This window comes from Galeopterus variegatus, unplaced genomic scaffold (assembly GCF_000696425.1).
Source record: "Galeopterus variegatus unplaced genomic scaffold, G_variegatus-3.0.2 Scaffold33, whole genome shotgun sequence".
Taxonomy (NCBI): Eukaryota; Metazoa; Chordata; class Mammalia; order Dermoptera; family Cynocephalidae; genus Galeopterus; species Galeopterus variegatus.
The window spans coordinates 1284283-1305045 of record NW_007726144.1 but is presented as its reverse complement, the minus strand read 5'-3'; the positions used below and the strand labels follow the sequence as shown (position 1 = coordinate 1305045).

The window sequence follows — 20763 nt, the reverse complement described above, 5'->3', positions numbered from 1 at the left end:
ACACACATACAAAACTTAAGTAGACTTTAGTGCTGATCTGGTAATAACTACCTAATAAAACCAAGTCCCACCCCACCCCTAAAAATGCGATTATTAACTTACATAGTCCTTATAATGTTTATAATGAAAACTCTGAATGCTGGGCCGGCCCGTGGCTCACTCGGGAGAGTGCGGTGCTGGTAACACCAAAGCCCCGGGTTCGGATCCCACATAGGGATGGCCGGTTCGCTCACTGGCTGAGCGTGGTGCTGACAACACCAAGTCAAGGGTTAAGATCCCCTTACCGGTCATCTTTTAAAAAAAAAAAAAAAAAAGAAAACTCTGAATGCTACCAAAATTGTGATATAATTCTAGTGAGAAGATTGGAAAACAGAAAATATACAAATTTGTGGAAGGAGTAAGAAGTAAGGAAAGAGCTAAATCCTCAGCTTCCATGGTTTAAATTAAAAATAAGGTCTAAATCCAAAACATCAAGATGTAGCAATTAAAAGCATGCTACCTAGATATGAAGGTAAATACACCATCCCCACCCCAAAAAAACCTTGGTTAGCAGGAAAAGAGCAGAAAAGAATTTTTTTTTTATGATAAGCCTCATAGAACTATTTGGCTTTTAAAAGTATATACTGTATAACTTTGATATAGATTTCTAAATAAAAAAGAAGAGTTAAGGAGCAGGATATAAGAATTGTTTAATCTTTCAAGAAGGTTACAGTAAAAGAAAGAGAGAATATATGGCTAGAGGGAAACATGGGTTCGTGGAATCTTTTAGGACTTAAACAGTTTTTTAAGAGAGGAAGAAGATGAAGACACTCCAGAAGAAAATAATGAATCCATGTCCCTGAAAAGACAAGAGGGGAATTAATCTATTGCATAGGTGGGAGGCATTAGCCTCAGATAAAAGAAGATCCCTCTCTCCATTGAGACTGAGAAGAAAAGAATGAGTTCACACAGGCAAGGTACCCAAGTGGAGCACGCAGAAAGCACTCACTTTAATGATGTTGTCAGGAGCTCGTTTCATGTTGAGGTTCTTGATTCTCACTGTCAACTGGTGGGCTGTCTTGCAGGTTAGAAGGTACTTGCTGATTAGAGGCTTAGGAAACTCAGTCCCTTCAAAATGCTTCAGTCCTAAAGCCAACAAACTAAGAAAGAAACAATTGACACTAAATCTCACTTCACAGTCCTTTCTTCTAAAAAGCCTCCCCAGACTAACTCCTCATATTTTATAATCCACTTTTTCTACATCTAATTCTTATACAGGTTGATGGCTACTCAACAGAAAATTTCAGACATTTAGTGAGTGCTAATAAGTATTGTGAATAATAATCAAACAGAAGTTCACAATTAAGTGGGAATAGGAAAAATTAGGCATAAAATCAGATTATAATGAGCTTTATATTAATAATACAAAAGAAGTAAAAAGGAATACAAAGAAGGAGAATGATTCTAATAAAATAAATAATAGGTACCATGTTACACAAATTAAATCAGCACCAATACTACCTTCCAACATAACGTATACAATTATGGTTACATATGTACATATTTGCTGACGGCAGTTTGGCAATATATATCAATAGCCATAAAAATGTTCACAACATTTATCAAATAATCCTGCACTTAAGAATTTACCCACAGGAATAAAATCAAGGGCCAGCCCGTGGCTCACTCGGGAGATCGTGGTGCTGATAACACCAGGGCCGTGGGTTCGGATCCTATATGGGGATGGCTGGTTTGCTCACTGGCTGAGCGTGGTGCTGACAACACCAAGTCAAGGGTTAAGATCCCCTTACCGGTCATCTTTAAAAAAAAAAAAAAAAAAGTACAGGAATAAAATCAAAAGACTTTAAAAGTATCATAGCCTTGTAACACCAAGATGAAGGGTGTTCATCCCTCTACCAGCCAACAGCCAAAAAAAAAAAAAAACTATGCACAAAATCTTTGGTGAAGCCTTACTCACAATAGCAAAACAAGAGAAAAAAAAATGGCAATAAAGGGACTATTACATGGCCATTAAATACCACTTTAAAAGATAACAACCACGGGTCGGCCCGGTGGCGCACTGGATAGTGCGCCGCTTGGGAAGCGCGGCGGCGCTCCCGTCCGAGGGTTCGGATCCCACATACAGACCGGCTCCCGCTCGCTGGCTGAGCGAGGCGCGGGAGCAACACCGAGGCTTGCGATCCCGTTGCCGGTCCCCGGTCCGGTACGGGGGCAACACTGAGGGTTGCGATCCGGTGCCGGACATGGAAAAAAGACAAAAAAAAATAAAATAAAATAAAAAAATAAAAGATAACAACCAAAAAGAAAAAAAAGGACAATGTCATAGCATAGAAAAACAATTTCAAGAAGATGTTACATTAAAAAAGCAAAACAAAATTACTTAAATCGACAGTAGTTATATAAGAAATGCAAAGAGAAAAACCATCATTTGGGGTGGCAGGATAATAGATAGAAACTTTAACCTTTGAAAAATTTCTTTTAATAGTATCACAAGATTGGTTTTACAATAAATAAAATAATGATTCAAAATATTTCAAAAATGTGTGTGGCATCCCCCAAAAGAACAGTACTTGGCATTGCTAGAACAAGCACTAACTACAGAACTCTGTCCATCTGCACCGCTTTTTTCTTTTTTTTTGATAACTTTGGCACCATCTTTTTGTCTTTTGTGTCAATGTCTTATACATATCTTATTTCCCTTAAGCTCCTCAAGAAGAATTATGTCTTCTCCTTGGTCTATTCTGTTCATTTGATGTCCACAGTACACTTACTTGTCCTCAGCCTTGGTGAAAATGATCTTATCCTGGGGATTCTTTGCCTTCAAGGAACACACTGGAAGTAGCTCTGGATACATGAAAACCTTGCTTGTGGCCAGGATCCAAGCCACTTGCTTTGGCAAACAGGGAAATTCACAGGCTATAAGAAAAAAAATCTGTGATAAATCCAATTCTGGAACAAAAGAGGGCTTCACAAAAACCTGTGAATTACATTTTTACATTTAGGTAGAGCTGCCATTATCTAACTTGATCCCCTCCCACCCACCCTGCCCAGAAAGTTTGTGCTTTTCTCAACCTAACACTATGCCTGAAGGGAGTCCTACTCAACTCAATGTCAATAAAAGTTGATTCTCTTACTCTTTCCTATGTGGAACACTTAACACACTAAGTAACATAAATACTTAAAAACCACCTAGTAATACCTGGCACATAGTGTATGCTCAAAACTTTTTTACCTCCTTCCCCCTTTAAATCCTTGAAGGATAAGAGACCTTCAACAATGCTTTCTTTCTTCCAGGATAAGATTCCAACTTCTTTAATCTCCCTCACAAATCTGGTATTCGAAATTTTTTTCTATTTGATTCTTACTTAACTTTCATTAAGTTCTCTCAGATTCCTCCTGAGGTTGGGAACAAAAAAATCATAAAAGGAATGAGACGATTCAGTCTCATTCATTTCTGTCTTCCCATCGAAGCCTCTCAATTTCAGGCATCTCTGCATTTCCAGAGACAAGAACTACCTTATCCATATTTCTCCTACCCGAAGTGTTATTTTTATATCCCTGGCAGAAAAACAAAGAACACTAGGTGTGTAAGTTATGGGCTGGTTGGTTAGCTCAGTTGGTTAGAGCACAGTGCTGATAACACCAAGGTCCAGGGTTCGATCCCTGTACTAGCCAGCCACCAAAAACAAAGATGAGCTAGATGCGTAAGTTATTACTATAGTTTGGTGTTATATCACATTTTCATTAAGAACAAATAGCTATTAAAATAATTTAGGATCAGTCTCTATGACATAATGCTCTTAAATTCAACCATATTCAGGGGCCGGTCCATGGCTCACTTGGGAGAGTGTGGTGCTGATAACACCAAGTCAAGGGTTAAGATCCCCTTACAAGTCATCTTTAAAAAAAAAAAAAAATTCAACCATATTCAATTTATTTATTTATTTTTAATTTTTTATTACTTTTTCCTTTTTGTCTTTTTTCGTGACCAGTAACGGGATTGCAACCCTCGGTGTCGTGCCTTTACCGCAACTGGCAACGGGATCGCAACCCTTGGTGTCACGCCCGCACCGCGCTCAACCAGTGAGCGGACCGGTCTCTATATGGGATCTGAACCCTCGGCGGGAGCGCCACACTCTACCGAGTGCGCCACTGGGCCGGCCCCAACCATATTCAATTTAACTAGAAGACTCAGGGGTTTAAAATCAAATCCAAAGACAAACCCAAGCCCAGAACAAACCACAACTAATCTGCTAAATCAGGAAGCAAATCAGAAGCAAAATTTTTGGCTTAAGGGAACAGCAAATACTTTCTCAAAAAAACACTCAACTAATTGCAAGACAGAAACTAAACCTGCAAATTTCTTTAAAATATTGAACATGGAAAATGTACAACATCTCTAACTTGTGCCTAACACACAAATCAACATTTTATTCAAAATGGAATACCACCTACCATATAATCATTATGTGAAATTAAATGAGTTGATCTTAATGAATAAGAAAGTAAAAACCTAAACATGACTAAACTTTACCACTTGACTTTCCTCTTTACCAAACCCCAGTTTGTCTTGATCTGACTCCTAATACTTACCCTCATATCATTTAAGTCCACCTCTTAGCACCGAGTCCCACATCTCTTCCCTCCACACCCTTCCCTTATCCTGTCCGCTGCCTCCATGCCTTATCTAAGCCCAAATATTATCATGTAATTTTAGAACTTAGATAATGAGTACAAAGGGAAGATAAAAGAAAGAAGAAAGAAATCACAAACATCCTGTGTCCTCCATTCCTAGGAAATTATCTATGGGATAAGACTCCCAGTTCTCACTGCAAGTAAAAATTTAAAGTTGACACATCTGTCCCCTACCAGTCTTCTTGACAGTTTTACGAGGACTCCAGTCAATGCTGACATGTGTGCTGAAGTCTTCGATGAGCTGCATTGCTCCCATCAAGTTACACGGTTGGAACAAGGTCTGAAACTTGGGATTGAACTGATAGTGAAGGGCGATGGAGCTTTGAGCAAAGGTTCCCAGTTCTTTCTGGGAAAACAGGACACAAAGGAGATCTAAGACAATTCCAGACAATTAATGCCAGTAGCCCTTAGCCTCTGAATGAGAAAACTGTCCTTCCCGCTATAGGATAAAAAAAGGTGAAAATCATCATAAAGTCTTTCACAATTAACCTTATTCCATTAAGAATGCTTTTGCTCAGTCCCCAGACACTCAGGGATTACGTTTGTGATACACTCATTCATTCTTGTTTTATTCTTAGATTGAGTGTTCCTCATCAGCTTTTGGATGTATGGTCTAGCTCCCAAGCTCAAATTAAGGTGCTCAAGAATGAGGGCCATTACTTATGAAATTTTTTTTGGCTGTTGGTGTCTCTGAATAACACCTACAACAACGTACTCCTCTAAATCCTCTTAACACAATAAGAGGTAAACATACCCTGTTGACCGCCAAGGAAGCTTTGAGTACTAGTAAATATACTACTCAAACTCCAAAGAGACTTACCCAAGAAGCAGAGAGTATCATCAATTACCTGTCTGAAAGTTCAGGGACAATTCTTATAGAGTTTATAATTTCAAGTTTAAAAGTTCGCCCTTCAAAATACTTCAAAATGTTATGAGCAAAATTAATTCAATGTATAAAACACTAAAAGAGCCTAATGAATGGACAATGAATTAAACGTCTATAAAAAGAATAGCAGTACTAAAAACCTAAGAAGTAAGGGTGGATCTAAAGATGAGGAGGAGGATCCAATAAAAACATGAGAAGAGTATTAAGAAAATTGAGGGGCTGGCCAGTTAGCTCAGTTGGTTAGAGTGCAGTGTTACAACACCAAGGTAAAGGGTTCGGATCCCCATACCAGCCAGTAGCCCAGAAAAAAAGAAAGAAAATTGAATATACTTTCTCCCCTTTCATGGGAATCAGTGGTCTATATTCTTTCAGCAAAAATAGGAAGAAGACACAGGAGAAAGTATATGCATAGCAACCAAAAACATCTAGGAGAAAAGAATAAGTGTAGATTACGATCAGTGAATAACTGTGACAAATGACTTGCCAAGTTAATTTCATACTCGTGTCTTTAGAGTTAGGGATATTTAGAACCTTACAAGAAATATCCTGGTGGTACTGGCCTCCGAATTGAGACTGGGGTTGGAGGTGGCAAGAAGGTGGATTTGCGTCAAGAGCTGAACGTGCTGGGGAGGGAAAGAAAATAATACAGTGACGTGTTATGAAATTGCTATTTCAGGAACCCAGAGACATCTTACGAAGACATTTGCAACTTTATCACATATATTTTGCTTTCTGGAGAGACTATGAAAACAACCTAGGATCGAATTTCTCAGATATGTTCCCTTGAGCAAAATTACAGAACTGGAGTAAATTTAACCTCAAATCAGACTGAGATTAGAAAGAGGAAAAAACTACTTCTGGCAACAAAGGCCATTAAATTTCAGAATGTATTACTAAAGCCTCTTTGTAACCTACAATTCTGAACACTACCAGAGTCTTACCTGCTTTCTTGCCTGAGCCATAAGGGCATGAACATGATGACCTCTCAAGGTCCTAATTGATGTGAAGATCCTATGGTTCATGGTTTCAATGGGTAGTAAGATATCTATCTCTGACTTTTACACAGCTGCTAATTTTTGGCTTCAGTGTCAGGCCATGGGATAATTCAATTTTAATATTACTAAGAAGAGTCTTACTTGCTGCATCTGATGCTGGAGTCTCTTCCTCTGTGCTGGGTCTAGAATCAGAGTCTGATGAACTTTCTCACTCTGGGGCTTAACCCTCTCTACCTCCTGCTGTTGTTTGGCTGAAGATTTCTTCATCTTCAGCTGTTCAAGTAGCTCCTTCACTGTCCGATGTTGTTCATTTAGCAAGTTGGCCAGTGGTTCCTCAAACCTATCCCCAACAGGGAGATGGCTGAATTTGAACATTTCCCTAGGTTCACAGCACATCCAATTCCTTCTAACAGTGTGCTAAGAGAGCCTCAACAATTTCCATTTACTGCCAATCCCAAAATCCCACTTTAACCAACAAATCTTTTCCCAAAGTTATTAGCAAAGATTCAAATGACTCTGAACTAACCACCCCCCCACCCACCATGCTTACTATTACTCCTGTAATATACAAATGAAGAGAAAATTAAACAAAAATCTAGGAACAGAGAAACATGTAGATAACAAAGCACCCAAGGAGCTAATGGGAACTTGCCATTCCTGCATCACATTGATATCCACATTAATCTAGGACTTATTATTTTCAGCAAAATAGAATCTTCTGAAAGTATAGCAATTGTTCTCTAATTTACCTGTAGCTCCCATCCCAGGTCTACCTTGTCCCATCTCTCTATCCTTTCAGACTGTCCTGCCTTCCTTTCTTAAAAAGTCAGAGACCTTCTAGCATAAAGCAGGGAAAAGATATAGTAAAATATATGGTACTTTAGATGACTATAACTGAGAAGTTAGTTCAAATATTACCCTACCACCCTCCATAAAGATATCTTCTTAGGGGGCTGGACTATGGCTCACTTGGGAGAGTGTGGTGCTAGTAACACCAAGGCCATAGGTTGGGATCCCTATAAAGGGATGGCCGGTTAGCTCACTTGGGAGAGCGTGGTGCTGACAACACCAAGTCAAGGGTTAAGATCCCCTTACTGGTCATCTTTAAAAACAAAAAAAAATCTTCTTAGGGCTGGGTAGTTAACTCAGTTGGTTAGAGCATGGTGTTGGTAACACCAGGGTCAAGGGTTCAGATCCCAAAACCAGCCAGCAGCCAAAAAATACATAAATAAAAATAAAATATCTTCTTTTAGCCTTTTGAACTCCTCTCCCAAGTTTCCTAACCCTAACTTCCCACCCCTACCCCCTAAAAAAGAGACTGTTTCCAGGGCCAAAGCAAAAATGCAAATACTTAGCATGCTGGTTCTTAAGTAAAGGTGGAACAATACATTTAAGTGATTAAGCACATGCTGATACCCTATGCAATCAAGATAAAATCTGTTGAAGTAGCTATGACTAGCAGGTTATCATATTTCAAGGAATCCCCTATGTTGTAGCAATAGTTAAATAACTTTTTTCAATAGTGTCTGGAGATGAAGACTGCGTTTCATTTTATAGTATTCACTGCTAGTTTGGGCAGCACACAGTAAAAACCTAAAGACCATGGGGCTGTCCTTTGTATGATTTTTTCTGAGAACTGAAAACTCTGCACTAGTATCACAGGAACAGAATAGCAGAAGCATAAAAAAATAGATAATGAAAACATAGCCTGCACCTAATTTTAACAAGTACTACTTAAATAGTTGATAAGGGGAGCACAGATGACTCACTTTCCTCATGATGTTTTATTTAGTTAAAGATTAAATCAGGTTTGTATTCGTAACTGAAAGAGAACAAGCAGCAGCCCAAGTAGTCCACTGAATACAAGGAGATAACCGAATACTAACAGGAATTTTAAAGTACTAGTTCTATGATTCCCAAATTTTAAAAAGTCACACAGAGTTGATTAGTGGAACTAAAATATATAGATCAAATCCCATTATAATAAGATCCCAGGAGGAATGATTCCATTCTGTTATACCTGAATTTTGTTCTATGAACTATGACTTAAAATAAATGGGTCAAATACTGAATCTTAGTAAACTTGAGATTTTTTGATGTAGTTCTATTAGGGTATTTGTTGTAATTGAATATGACTGGTATTTTTCATTTTTACACATTGATTAGTATATCTTGTCTTTTTCACTAAATTGCAAGATCCCTGAAGGCCTAGCTTTCAGAGGGATCCTAAGCTCCCTACTTAGGTAACACTGTTAAAAACCACGACTAATTAAAGGCTGTTGGTCTGTTAGCTTTGCTTTGTTCCACCTGTGGGACAAACTGCATCCTAACCTCTAATACATCTAATAATTCTATGCTGCTACTGACAATGGATAACAATATATTAAAGCACAGATGTAAATCTATCACAAAAATAGGGGGAAAGGGCCAACCCGTGGCTCACTCAGGAGAGTGCGGTGCTGCTAACACCAAGGCCATGGGTTCAGATCCCATATAGGGATGGCCGGTTTGCTCACTAGGTGAGCGTGGTGCTGACAACACCAAGTCGAGAGTTACAATCCCCTCACCAGTCATCTTTAAAAAAAAAAAAAAATAGGGGGGGAAACTAAAGCCTCTGTTTTATGGATGGTGTAACAAGTGCCAACTTCGTGAGAAAGGGTCAGTACGTATGCTTCAGACTCTAAGGGTATTACTGCAGGTACTTCAAAGCTTGCTCAATTAATGTCTAAGTGACTAACAAACTTTCAGTAACATTTACCTGATGATAATGGAAAATAAGGAAAACAAGAGAGACATACCAAATATTATGATTTGGGGTAGGTTCTGTGGCTGGCCACGCAGAGTCCTAACACTTCTCCAGCACTACACACCTGGAGAAGCTGCTGTGGATGCCAGCTACTGTTTTTTCTCCCTTCCCAAACAGATACAGCTTGGTCTATAGCTGCACTGCCCCAAAACAAGGAGACTTTTCACTTGACACCTAACTCCCGACAGGGCTCTGCATCCTTATGTCAGTAACAAAAGCAAATCACGGATGGGAAATTATTCACTGCAATTTCTGAAAATCTTTTCAGAAGCACACTTTTCCTCCATTCAAAGTCTCTAGATCTTGGCTAGCCTACCGTAGGGCTTGAGGAGTGTTAAAGTTAGGCCGAGACTCAATCACACGCTCCTTCTCCTCTGGGCCGTCATCTTCCATGTTGGAGAATCCCATCTCATCTTGGAACTGTGGGCAAAGGAAAAGGAGGGCTTTCCTGGGGAATGGGCCTATGAAAGTCTCTCCACCAGTGAGAAGGAAAAGTTCAGATTACAGATTACAGGCAGTTAATAATGCTGGCACCCAGAAAGAGCTTGCATTTGAAACTTTCTCACTTTAGGACTACCACAACGCCACACTCAGGATGACTATTATGCTAGGAAGAAAGTATCTCAACCAGCCAACTTGGAATGGAAGGACAGAGCATGGAAAATTCAAAATGACCAATTTCTTACACAGAAATATCTTACAAGAGACAAATTTATGAAAAAGGTAACTATTTGTGCTCAGAGTAGTCTAAAACTAGTTAATCTTTAAGGACACACCAAATAAGAGTAGGGGACGCCATCAAAAATTTGCATGGAAAATTTTACTAAGAATAATTTACATGTGGATAACCAAGAATTTACGAGTTGGCAAGATTCTGTTGCCACTATTTTCTTTCCTGGGTGGACTAAAAGTAGAATTGGCATGGTTAGACCACCTTTATGTAGGGAGGATACCAGGGACCAAAAGACAGAGTTTGCTAGAGAATCTACTTTTACCATCCCATATTCTCACCCAAGGATCATTACTCACAGTTTCAAACAGTTCTTCCATCAGCTCATTCACTTCCTTTTCTGCAAAAGAGCCAAAAAGTATGTTGTTGGCACAAATGAGTTGCATTTTGCAATAAGGAGAATTCCATAAAGACAATGTATGTTGTTTTCAGCAAGGCATCAGACAAATCCTCCTATCTATCCTTCACTCATTCAAAAACATTTATTAAACATCTTCAATCCCTGTTCTAGATGTTTGGGATACATGAGAGAACAAGGGAGAGTTCCATTCTCACGAAGCTTAAATTCTAATAAGAAGACATGCAGAAAATGTGAGCTAGATAATTTTACAGTTAGATAAATTCATATTTCGTTGGCCTATCCAAACAAAAGAGTACAGAAGGGAGTCAAGAGACAAGTCTCCAACGATGTGTCATAGGACCCGGTCTTTGGACCTGAACTATTCGTCAATAGTTCAACTATTAGGGCTGGCCTGTGGCTCATTTGGGAGAGTGTGGTGTTGATAACACCAAGGCCATGGGTTCAGATCCCTATATAGGGATGGCCGGTTAACTCACATGGGAGAGCGTGGTGCTGCACCAAGTCACCAAGTCAAGGGTTAAGATCCCCTTACTGGTCATCTTTTTTAAGAAATAAATAAATAAAAAATAATAGTTCAACTATTCAAAACTCCAGCAATGATTTAGAAGACCCAGACAACACTTATCAATCTGTGGATGATATAAAGCTGAAAGGGATTGCCAATCCAATTGATGACATATTCAAAATTCTGTACTTTCTCAAATCAACCAGATGAAACATGATGGAGATAAATCTAAAGCCCTACATTTAGGATTTTAAAAATCAGTGTCTTAAGTGCATGAAAAGGTGACACAGCTTAAAAACAATCTAAAAAAGACATGAAAATTTTGGTTGACTTCAAGTTCAGTATGACACAGCTGCTCCAAAATGGTGCTCACATCCAGAAGGCAAACATATCACTGACCTAGAACAGAGTCTCCGACCACGTTTAGAACACTGTGATCAATTCTATAAAGGCCCTTTTTAAGGTGGCATAACAGGGTCTGGCAGTTAATTATAACATTCCAGTCAAGGGTTTGGATCCCTGTACTGGCCAACCACCCTAAAAAAAAAAAAAAAAAAAGACAGCATAACAAAATTAAAATCCAAATATTGATGAGGATGTGGAGCAACTGGAACTCTAATGAGAATGTAAAATAAAAAAGCCACTTTGGAAAAATGCCTGGCAATTTCCTATATATTTAAACATACATCTACCCTATGACCTATGATTCCTTCCTAGATAGTTGACCCACAAAAAATGAAGCATATGTCCAGAAAGGCTTGCAAAGAAAGTTCAGAGCAGCTTTATTCATTACAGACAAAACTGGAAATAGCCCAGGCATACATCAACACAAAAATAAACTGAAGTATATTTATACAATGAAATCCTACTCATCAATAAAAGGGAACTAATGATATATGCAATACGAATATATCTCAGAAATATGCTGAGTGAAAGAAGCCTTACACCCAGAGCACATACTATATGATTCCATTTATATGAAGTTCAAAACAGACAGATCTAATCGTGATAGAAAAAAATCAAAACAGTGGTTGCCTCTGCAGATATGGTGTGGAATTGACTTGGAAGGGGCATGGGGAAACTTTCTGGAGTGATGATTTTATATCCTGATAGGAATTTGGGTTACACAGGTGTCTGCATGTCAAAATTCATTGAATGGTACACTTAAGATTTGTACAATACGTTTGTGTAAATTTCCCTAAAATTATAAACAAATATTGAGCTCAAGTTCATGATATGCATTTTGAAATGTTTAGAAGTATAACCAACTCTGATCTGCATCACACACACACAAAAAAGATTCATAAATGGATAGCTGCATGATAAAACAAATACACATTAAAAGTTAGTTATAGAGGGCCGGCCCGGTGGCGCACTCCGTATAGTGTGGCGCTTGGGAGCGCAGCGGCGCTCCCGCCGAGGGTTCGGATCCCATATAGAGACCGGTCCGCTCACTGGTTGAGCACGGTGTGGGCGCGACACCGAGGGTTGCAATCCCGTTGCCGGTTGCAGTACGGGCGCGACACTGAAGGTTGCGATCCCGTTACCGGTCACGAAAAAAGACAAAAAGGAAAAAAAAAAAAAGTTAGTTATAGAAACTATGTGGCAGGTATATAGATGTCCACTATATAATTCTTTCAACTTTTCTATACGCTTTTTTTTTTTTTTTTTGTCTTTTTAGTGACCGGCCGCACCGAGCTCAGCCAGTGAGCACACCGGACATCCCTATATAGGATCCGAACCCACGGCGGGAGCGCTACTGTGCTCCCAGCGCTGCACTCTCCCGAGTGCGCCACGGGGTCGGCCCTATACGCTTTAAAAATTTCATAATAAACGGCCGGCCCATGGCTCACTTGGGAGAGCGTGGTGCTGATAACAACAAGGCCATGGATTCAAATCCCTATATAGGGATGGCCGGTTAGCTCACTTGGGACAGCGTGGTGCTGACAACACCAAGTCAAGGGTTAAGATCCTATTACCGGTCATCTTTAAATAAAAAAATTTTTTTTCATAATAAAATGTAATGGGGAAGATGCTTAAAAAAAAATAAAGGATAGAATCCAGAGTGTATGTGGGTGGTAAAGGATTTGGACACTATGGCATTTGAAGAACTGAAGAACCTTGGTATGTTTTGCATAGGAAAGAAAAAACTTAGGAAAAGAAAAGTCTTTTAATACGCACGCTTGGCAGTAAATTACTTTTCTTGCAACAAAACACAAACAGGAGGAATATAAAAGGTAGATTTGGGTTCAATATGGAAAATGTTAATTGAGAAGGTATTTAAGATTAGAACACACTATCTGCAGGCTCCCTGTCACTGGAGGTATCAAAACAGAGACTAAAAGGCCACATCAAAGGAGCAGTAAACAAATTCTCAAGTGGGAGGAAAATATAAGACGACAGGGAACTTTACAAACTGTGATTCTGTGCTTTTTATTTTTTTAATTTTAATCATCCATGTAAGGGTAAGTCTATTTAAAGGATTATAATCAAATGGGATAATATCAGACATAAGAAGACAACTGGCAGTAACAAAATTAAAATTCTATCCCAGTTTTCACTGAAGATTACAGAACTCTATGACTAGAAAGATAGCCCCCCTCATTTAGGCATCTCAGAAAAATTCACTATTAGATTGGCAAATATTGCCAGCATTGTGCTAAACACCAGCTCTATGACAATAAAATACACAAAGCCCTGGAAAAGCTTACAGTCTAAGGGAGAAATAGATACTAAATAGGTAATTATAAGAGTGATGAGTATATAAAGGACATAAAAAGTGGTATGGGAGTACAAAGCAAGAAGCTCAATCCAAATTGAAGAGGATCTCCCTGAGAAATTATATGTAAACTGAAGAAAGTAACAGACAAAAAGAGAAGGCAAGCATATTCCAAGCTGATGGCTTTATTGCTTCAAGCAGAAAATGTTTCCTTAACAGTATATGACACTGTTGACCAGTCCCTCCTTCTTCAAAGATTCTTCCCTTGGTTTCTATGACACTAGATTTTCTTGGTTTTTCTCGTACTTACGTAGACCTTCCTTTACAGTTTTCTCAAAGCCTAAATCCTCAAGCCTTTTCATTCTACATTTTCTCTTTGATTCCTGGTGTTTTCCTTTCAATGCTTACTCTAACCTCAATTGTCATAAAATATCAAAATAAATGGAAAGTCTTCATAAAAGAAATAGTATTCTAATCTTAAAAACAAAGTGAAAGTTGAAATAAAGCAATAAAATAGAATTAAATCCTAAAGGATTGTACTTACATAATTTTCTTTGCACAAAGAATTACATTATTTAGGTACACAGCAAATACTTTTTTTTACTTTTATTTTACTTATTTATTTTATTTATTTTATTTTTTTAAAGATGACCGGTAAGGGGATCTTAACCCTTGACTTGGTGTTGTCAGCACCAGGCTCAGTCAGTGAGATAATCGGCCATCCTCATATAGGGATCCGAACCCGTGGCCTTGGTGTTATCAGCAACACACTCTCCCGAGTGTGCCACGGGCCAGCCCTCAGAGTGAATGTTTTTGGATGCTTATAAAGCTCTCTCAATAACCTGGTCAACAGCTAACACCTTATTTTCTCTATGTTGTGGATACTTTTTGAATAGGGTCATGCACAAGCTCAATAAAAATCAATGGTTTCTGAAATATAGTTTTTCCATGTTTGGCACACTAGCCAATGACACAACTTTTTTAACAAATGATTCAAGTCAAGTTAACATAATAATTGTTTTCCATGCCTCCAGTCTTGCTCTCTTTCCCCACCAAATCAATACATTAAACTGGTATTAAATCAAAGTAATTTTTCTAAAATCCAAATAGTTCCTATTGATTTCTTGTTTAAAACTCTTTTTGAGGGTTGGCCATTACCTCAGTTGGTTAGAGCATGGCATTGTAACACTAAGGTCAAGGGTTTGGATCCCTGTACCAGCCAACCATAAAAACAAACACAAAAACAAAAAACTCCTTGAGAGCTCAAACATCCCCCATAATCTGAAGACTACTTATCTTTTCTACCACCACTCACTCACATAACTACTTACTATTTTCCAAACACACATTTTTGTTGTTTTACAATTTCGTGGTCTGTAATATCCTTCTCTGTCCCAATTCACCAAAAATCTCTTATTCATCCTTCAAACTAAGCTAAAACATCTTATCTTGTGAATGTTTCTTTATCTAGACCCTTCCACCCTAACTCCATACCATACACTAGGAGGTGACACCCTCTTTTAGACCACCAGTATACTTTATACACTACCTATTACAGACCTATCGCTTGGTACTGTAACATTTTGTTTGTATATCCCAACTTAGCTGACAAAGGATCATGTCTCATTCATCTTGGTATTCCAAACACAATAGTCTTTCTGAATATGTACCTAAATTTAAAGAATTATAGAAATAAATGGGTAGAGGAAACTTAAATGTCCCAACTTGGATGGGCTGCAAACTTTACCCCCAAAATTTACAAAGTAAACAAAGGTAGATATGGAGCAGTCAAGAGCAGCACTCATAATAAACACAGACTCACTGGTGATTCTCACTGCCCGGTCAGTACGGAAATCTTCTGTATCCGGTTCATCAAGATCTTCTAGGAAATTATATTCTGGATCATCATCATCATCAGCCTCATCTAGGAAAAAAATGTTTCAGACACTTATTTCCAACTCTGAATTCATACCTCTGGTGAAAATTTAAGATATTCAACACCGTAAGAACATGTTCCAATAAAGCACATTAAGTCTTAACTTCTTCAATAACTTAGTTTTTCCTCAGTGCCTTTGCATTTTCCACAGCTGATCATCTCACCTATTCTCTCCAATAAGCCAGGTTCCTTCCTTCCCTCAAACAAAATTAAAATCCCTAATGTGCAGCAAGAGTCAGAAAAATGAATATATAAATTTTCTCTGTAATCCTACTTTGAATAGGGCATCTCATAAAAATAATAGTTTTGGTAAAAGCTATTTGTACAGAGACAGTTATTTTTTCTTTCTCTCTTATTTTGTTTTTTGTACAAAGATATTGATAGTGAAAAAAGGAATGATCCAAATTCCTGACATTAGGGATGACTATGTAATTGTGATGTATGACAAAATACTGTATATAAAATTTACACAGGTAACAATTCTATAAATATTCAGTACATGCATGACAAAAGTACATTACATATATAATAATCACAAGTATGAAAAATTATATCCCTACAATGATAAGAATCATAAATATACAAAAATAGTAAACACTTGTTTTATGTTTAGAGTAGTAGAAATATGGGTGTTTGAGTCTCCTTCATAATTTTCTTTCTTTTTTTTTTTTTGAGGGGGTGGTTGGCTGGTATGGGGATCCAAACTCTTGACCTTGCTGTTATAACACCACACTCTAACCAACCTCATAATTTTCTTTAATGTTAATGCTATAACATCCTTTCAATTTCTAAGTAAAAACTGTGAAGGAATCATTAAATTATGGAGTTATTCTAACAAGGTGGTATTTTTCCCCAGACAACTTCAGATCAGTGCTGTCTAACAGAACTTTCTGTGATGATGGATGTGGTCTATGTATGTATTTGTACAATACATTAGCCACTAGCCACATGTGACTATTCAGAACTTGAAATGTGACTAGTGCAACTGAAGAACTGAATTAAAAACAAAACGCAAAAAACAGCAAAAGACTACCAAAAAGATAAATTTCTTACTACTATGTATCCATTAGACAGGAGAGGGGATCTCTATATATTGTAACGGAAAAATATCTAAATTATATTGTTAAGTGAAAGATGAAAGTTCCAGATGCAGAATATGTATGGAATGATTCTTTCTGTGGAAAAAAATTCCTATTTGAGATAAATATGTGCTGAATTGAATACACAGAGAATATGTAGAAACAAACACAGGAAACTATTAACAAACACTGAAGAACAGAACTCTTTTCACTTTGTATCCTTCCATAATGATTAAATTTTTCATTCTCATAAATATCACCTTTTATTAAAAACAAAAACATACATTTTTGACTCATAATCATTGGAAAATCTGTACTAATTAACCCTAATCTAACTTGGAAATTCTTTTTTTTTTGTTTGGGTTTTTTTTTGTTGTTGTTGTTGTCCTTTTTGTCTTTTTTACTGACTGGTAATGGGATCGCAACCCTCGGTGTTGCACCCGCACCAGGGACCGGCAACGGATCGCAACCCTCAGTGTTGCGCCCACACCGCGCTCAGCCAGTGAGCGGGAACCAGTCTCCACATGGGATCCGAACCCTTGGCGGGAGCGCCGCCGCGCTCCCAAGCGGAGCACTCTCCAGTGCGCCACCAGGCCGGCCCTTTTTGAGACCGGCCGCACCACGCTCAGCCAGTGAGCGCACCGGTCATCCCTATATAGGATCCGAACCCGCGGCAGGAGCGCTGCTGTGCTCACAGTGCCACACTCTCCCGAGTGCGCCACGGGCTCGGTCCTTTTTCTTTTTTTTTTTAAAGATGACTGGTAAGGGGATCTTAACCCTTGACTTGCGTTGTCAGCACCACACTCACCCAGTGAGCTAGTCCGGCCATCCCTATATGGGATCCGAACCTGTGGCCTTGGTATTATCAGAACCACACTTTCCTGAGTGAGCCACGGGCCGGCCCCCTAACTTGGTAATTCTTTATTCAACATTTATACTCAGTTTATGTTAATTTGCATTGTTTATACATAGTTATTTAACTATCAAGTCTTTTTCATCTATTTGTGGGTTTATATCACCAATAAAAAATTTTTAACTCCTTAGGAATGGGATCTGTCTTCTTAATCTCTATAGTACTTTCGATATAAGTCTCTTTACAGCAGTTTCTTTATAAACACTGCTGAATAATAAAAGTTCTGGGAAGAGCCTACAACATATGGGTAGTTTGTATATAGGTTTGGCCCCATCTGTTTGGGTGCAAGTACTGCAATAGACAGCTTCTGCCCACACCACATGAATGAGTCAACCAATATTATTCTCAGAGCACCCACTGGCAAACATGCTGGGAACTCATTTAGGAAGGTTTCTTGAGTTCTGCTTTCCTTTAAGTATCTGGTTGTGGAATCTGCTTTCTGGGCCTAATTACTTTTTTGACTGATTAACAATGTCAGCATCTACCCACTGATCTTAGGTTTGTATTCCTCTCCAGTGCCACCTATTAATTATTTTCTGCAAATAAAATTCTCACTTTTAGGGCCGGCCCGGTGGCGCACTGGATGGTGCGCCGCTTGGGAGGCGCGGCGGCGCTCCCGCCGAGGGTTCGGATCCCACATACAGACCGGTTCCCGCTCACTGGCTGAGCGAGGTGCGGGAGCAGCACCGAGGGTTGTGATCCCGTTGCCGGTCCCGGTCCAGCACGGGGGCGACACTGAGGGTTGCGATCCGTTGCCGGACACGGAAAAAGACAAAAAAAAAAAGATCCCACATACAGACCGGTTCCCGCTCACTGGCTGAGCGAGGTGCGGGAGCAGCACCGAGGGTTGTGATCCCGTTGCCGGTCCCGGTCCAGCACGGGGGCGACACTGAGGGTTGCGATCCGTTGCCGGACACGGAAAAAGACAAAAAAAAAAAGATCCCACATACAGACCGGTTCCCGCTCACTGGCTGAGCGAGGTGCGGGAGCAGCACCGAGGGTTGTGATCCCGTTGCCGGTCCCGGTCCAGCACGGGGGCGACACTGAGGGTTGCGATCCGTTGCCGGACACGAAAAAAGACAAAAAGGAAAAAAAAAATAAAATAAAAATAAAAATTAAAAAAAATTCTCACTTTTAATAACATGTAGATCAGATCACATGAACTAGGAACATGTGAAAATAGTTAACCACACAATGCTATAAAAATACACAAGCATATGGCTAAAGTTTTGTACTGGGATCCTACCTCTAGCATCATTTTCATCTGCCATCACTCAGTAAATTCAACATGTAGATACAGGGGTCACACCCACCCTAATCATTAGCTTCGTGTGCTCATTTTTTAATATGTCCTAATGGGCACACAAAAAAATACTGAAGTTTTAAAGAAAGAGGATTTTCACCTTCCCCCCAACCAGCAGTCCCCTTCCCCAATCAACCCTTATCACACACTCGTACTTCTCCCAGACCAGTAGTTTCCAGTCTTTAGGATACATAAGAATTAGATCCCTAGACCATACCCATTAGATTCTGATTCAGTACATATGGGGTGAGGCCTTAGAACCTCTATCTTTTTTTTTTTTTTTTCTTTTTGTCTTTTTTCGTGTCCGGCAACGGATCGCAACCCTCAGTGTCGCCCCCGTACCAGACCGGGACCGGCAACGGGGTCGCAACCCTCGGTGCTGCGCCCGCACCTCGCTCAGCCAGTGAGCGGGAACCGGTCTGTATGTGGGATCCGAACCCTCGGCGGGAGCGCCGCCGCGCTTCCCAAGCGGCGCACTGTAGCAGTGCGCCACCGGGCCGGCCCAGAACCTCTATCTTTAATGAACACCACCCAACACACAAATCTTTACACTCCTCAATTCTGATTCAAGTTCCAGGAACCATATATAACAGTGCCCTAGAAACAATGCCCTAGACTTTCAAAAGCCTGACAGCCTACTCTGGCCTTTCCTCCTCAGCAGCTACTGTCTCAGTTCTCTGAAGCAAGGTGATGAAAATAAGGGCACTAAAGCTGCTGCTACTTATATGAGAACCTGACTTACTTACTGTCAATGTTTTGTATTGACTTAGGTCAAAGACAAAAAGCAGAGCTTGCTTATGAAAACTGCATATCCACATGTGGAAGGATGAGACTAGACTACTTCTCACTTCAAAAATCAACTCAAAATAGATAAAAATATTTAAACATAAAACCTGAAACTATTATGCTAATAGAAGAAAACATAGGGGAAATGATCCAAGACAGGAGCCAGGCAAGTATTTTTTTTTTTAATTTGTTATAAGATGACCAGTAAGGGGATCTTAACCCTTGACTTGGTGTTGTCAGCACCACACTCTCCCAAATGAGCCAACTGGCCATCCCTATATGGGATCCGAACCCAGGGCCTTGGTATTATCAGCACCACACTCTCCCAAGTGAGTTACGGGCCAGCCCTCAGGCAAGGATTTGTTAAATAAGCCTTCAAAAGCACAGGCAATAAAAGCAAAAACAGACAAGTGGAATTATATCAAACTAAAATGCTTTCACACATCAAAGGAAACTGTTAGCAGAGTGAAGAGATAACACAGAATGGGAGAAAATATATGCAAACTACACATTGAACAAAAGGTTAATATTAAGAATACATAAAGAACTTAACGGCAAAAATAATAATAATAAAAAATAACCCAAATGAGAAATATGCAAAGGATCTTAATTGACATTTCTCAAAAGAAGACATACATATTGCCAACACGCATATGAGAAAATGCTAATCATCACTAATCATCAGGGAAATGCAAATCAAACAAGATACACCACTTCACTCCAGTTAGAACGGCTATTATTAAAAAGACAAAAGACAACAAGTGTTGGCAAGGCTATGGAGAAAAGGGAACACTTACACACTGCTGGGGAGAGAGTAAACAATACAGTCATTACAGAAAACAGTACGGAGGTTCCTCAAAAAATTAAAAATAAAACTACCCTATGATCCATTGGGTATATACCCAAAGGAAGTAAAGCCAGTATGTTGAAGAGATAGCTGCACTCCCATGTTTACTGCAGCAGAATTTACAATAGCCAAGATATGGAATCAACCTAAGTGTCCAATAACAGATGGATGGATTAAAACAAAATTGTAGTATATGTAAAAA

General features: G+C 39.2%; 1 protein-coding gene across 1 annotated transcript in view; it reads right to left on the bottom strand.

The window, feature by feature from the left end:
* GON4L (gon-4-like (C. elegans)) overlaps window positions 1-20763 on the bottom strand; it is a 104569-nt gene that overhangs the window by 15683 nt on the left and 68123 nt on the right. Inside the window, exons 12-19 of the mRNA XM_008570858.1 lie at window positions 15520-15621; window positions 10412-10452; window positions 9699-9802; window positions 6718-6916; window positions 6118-6204; window positions 4870-5041; window positions 2772-2916; window positions 989-1139 (exon numbers count right to left, since the gene is read on the bottom strand). Of these exons, the coding sequence (XP_008569080.1) occupies window positions 989-1139; window positions 2772-2916; window positions 4870-5041; window positions 6118-6204; window positions 6718-6916; window positions 9699-9802; window positions 10412-10452; window positions 15520-15621 (1001 nt within the window). The remainder of the gene's footprint in view (window positions 1-988; window positions 1140-2771; window positions 2917-4869; window positions 5042-6117; window positions 6205-6717; window positions 6917-9698; window positions 9803-10411; window positions 10453-15519; window positions 15622-20763) is intronic.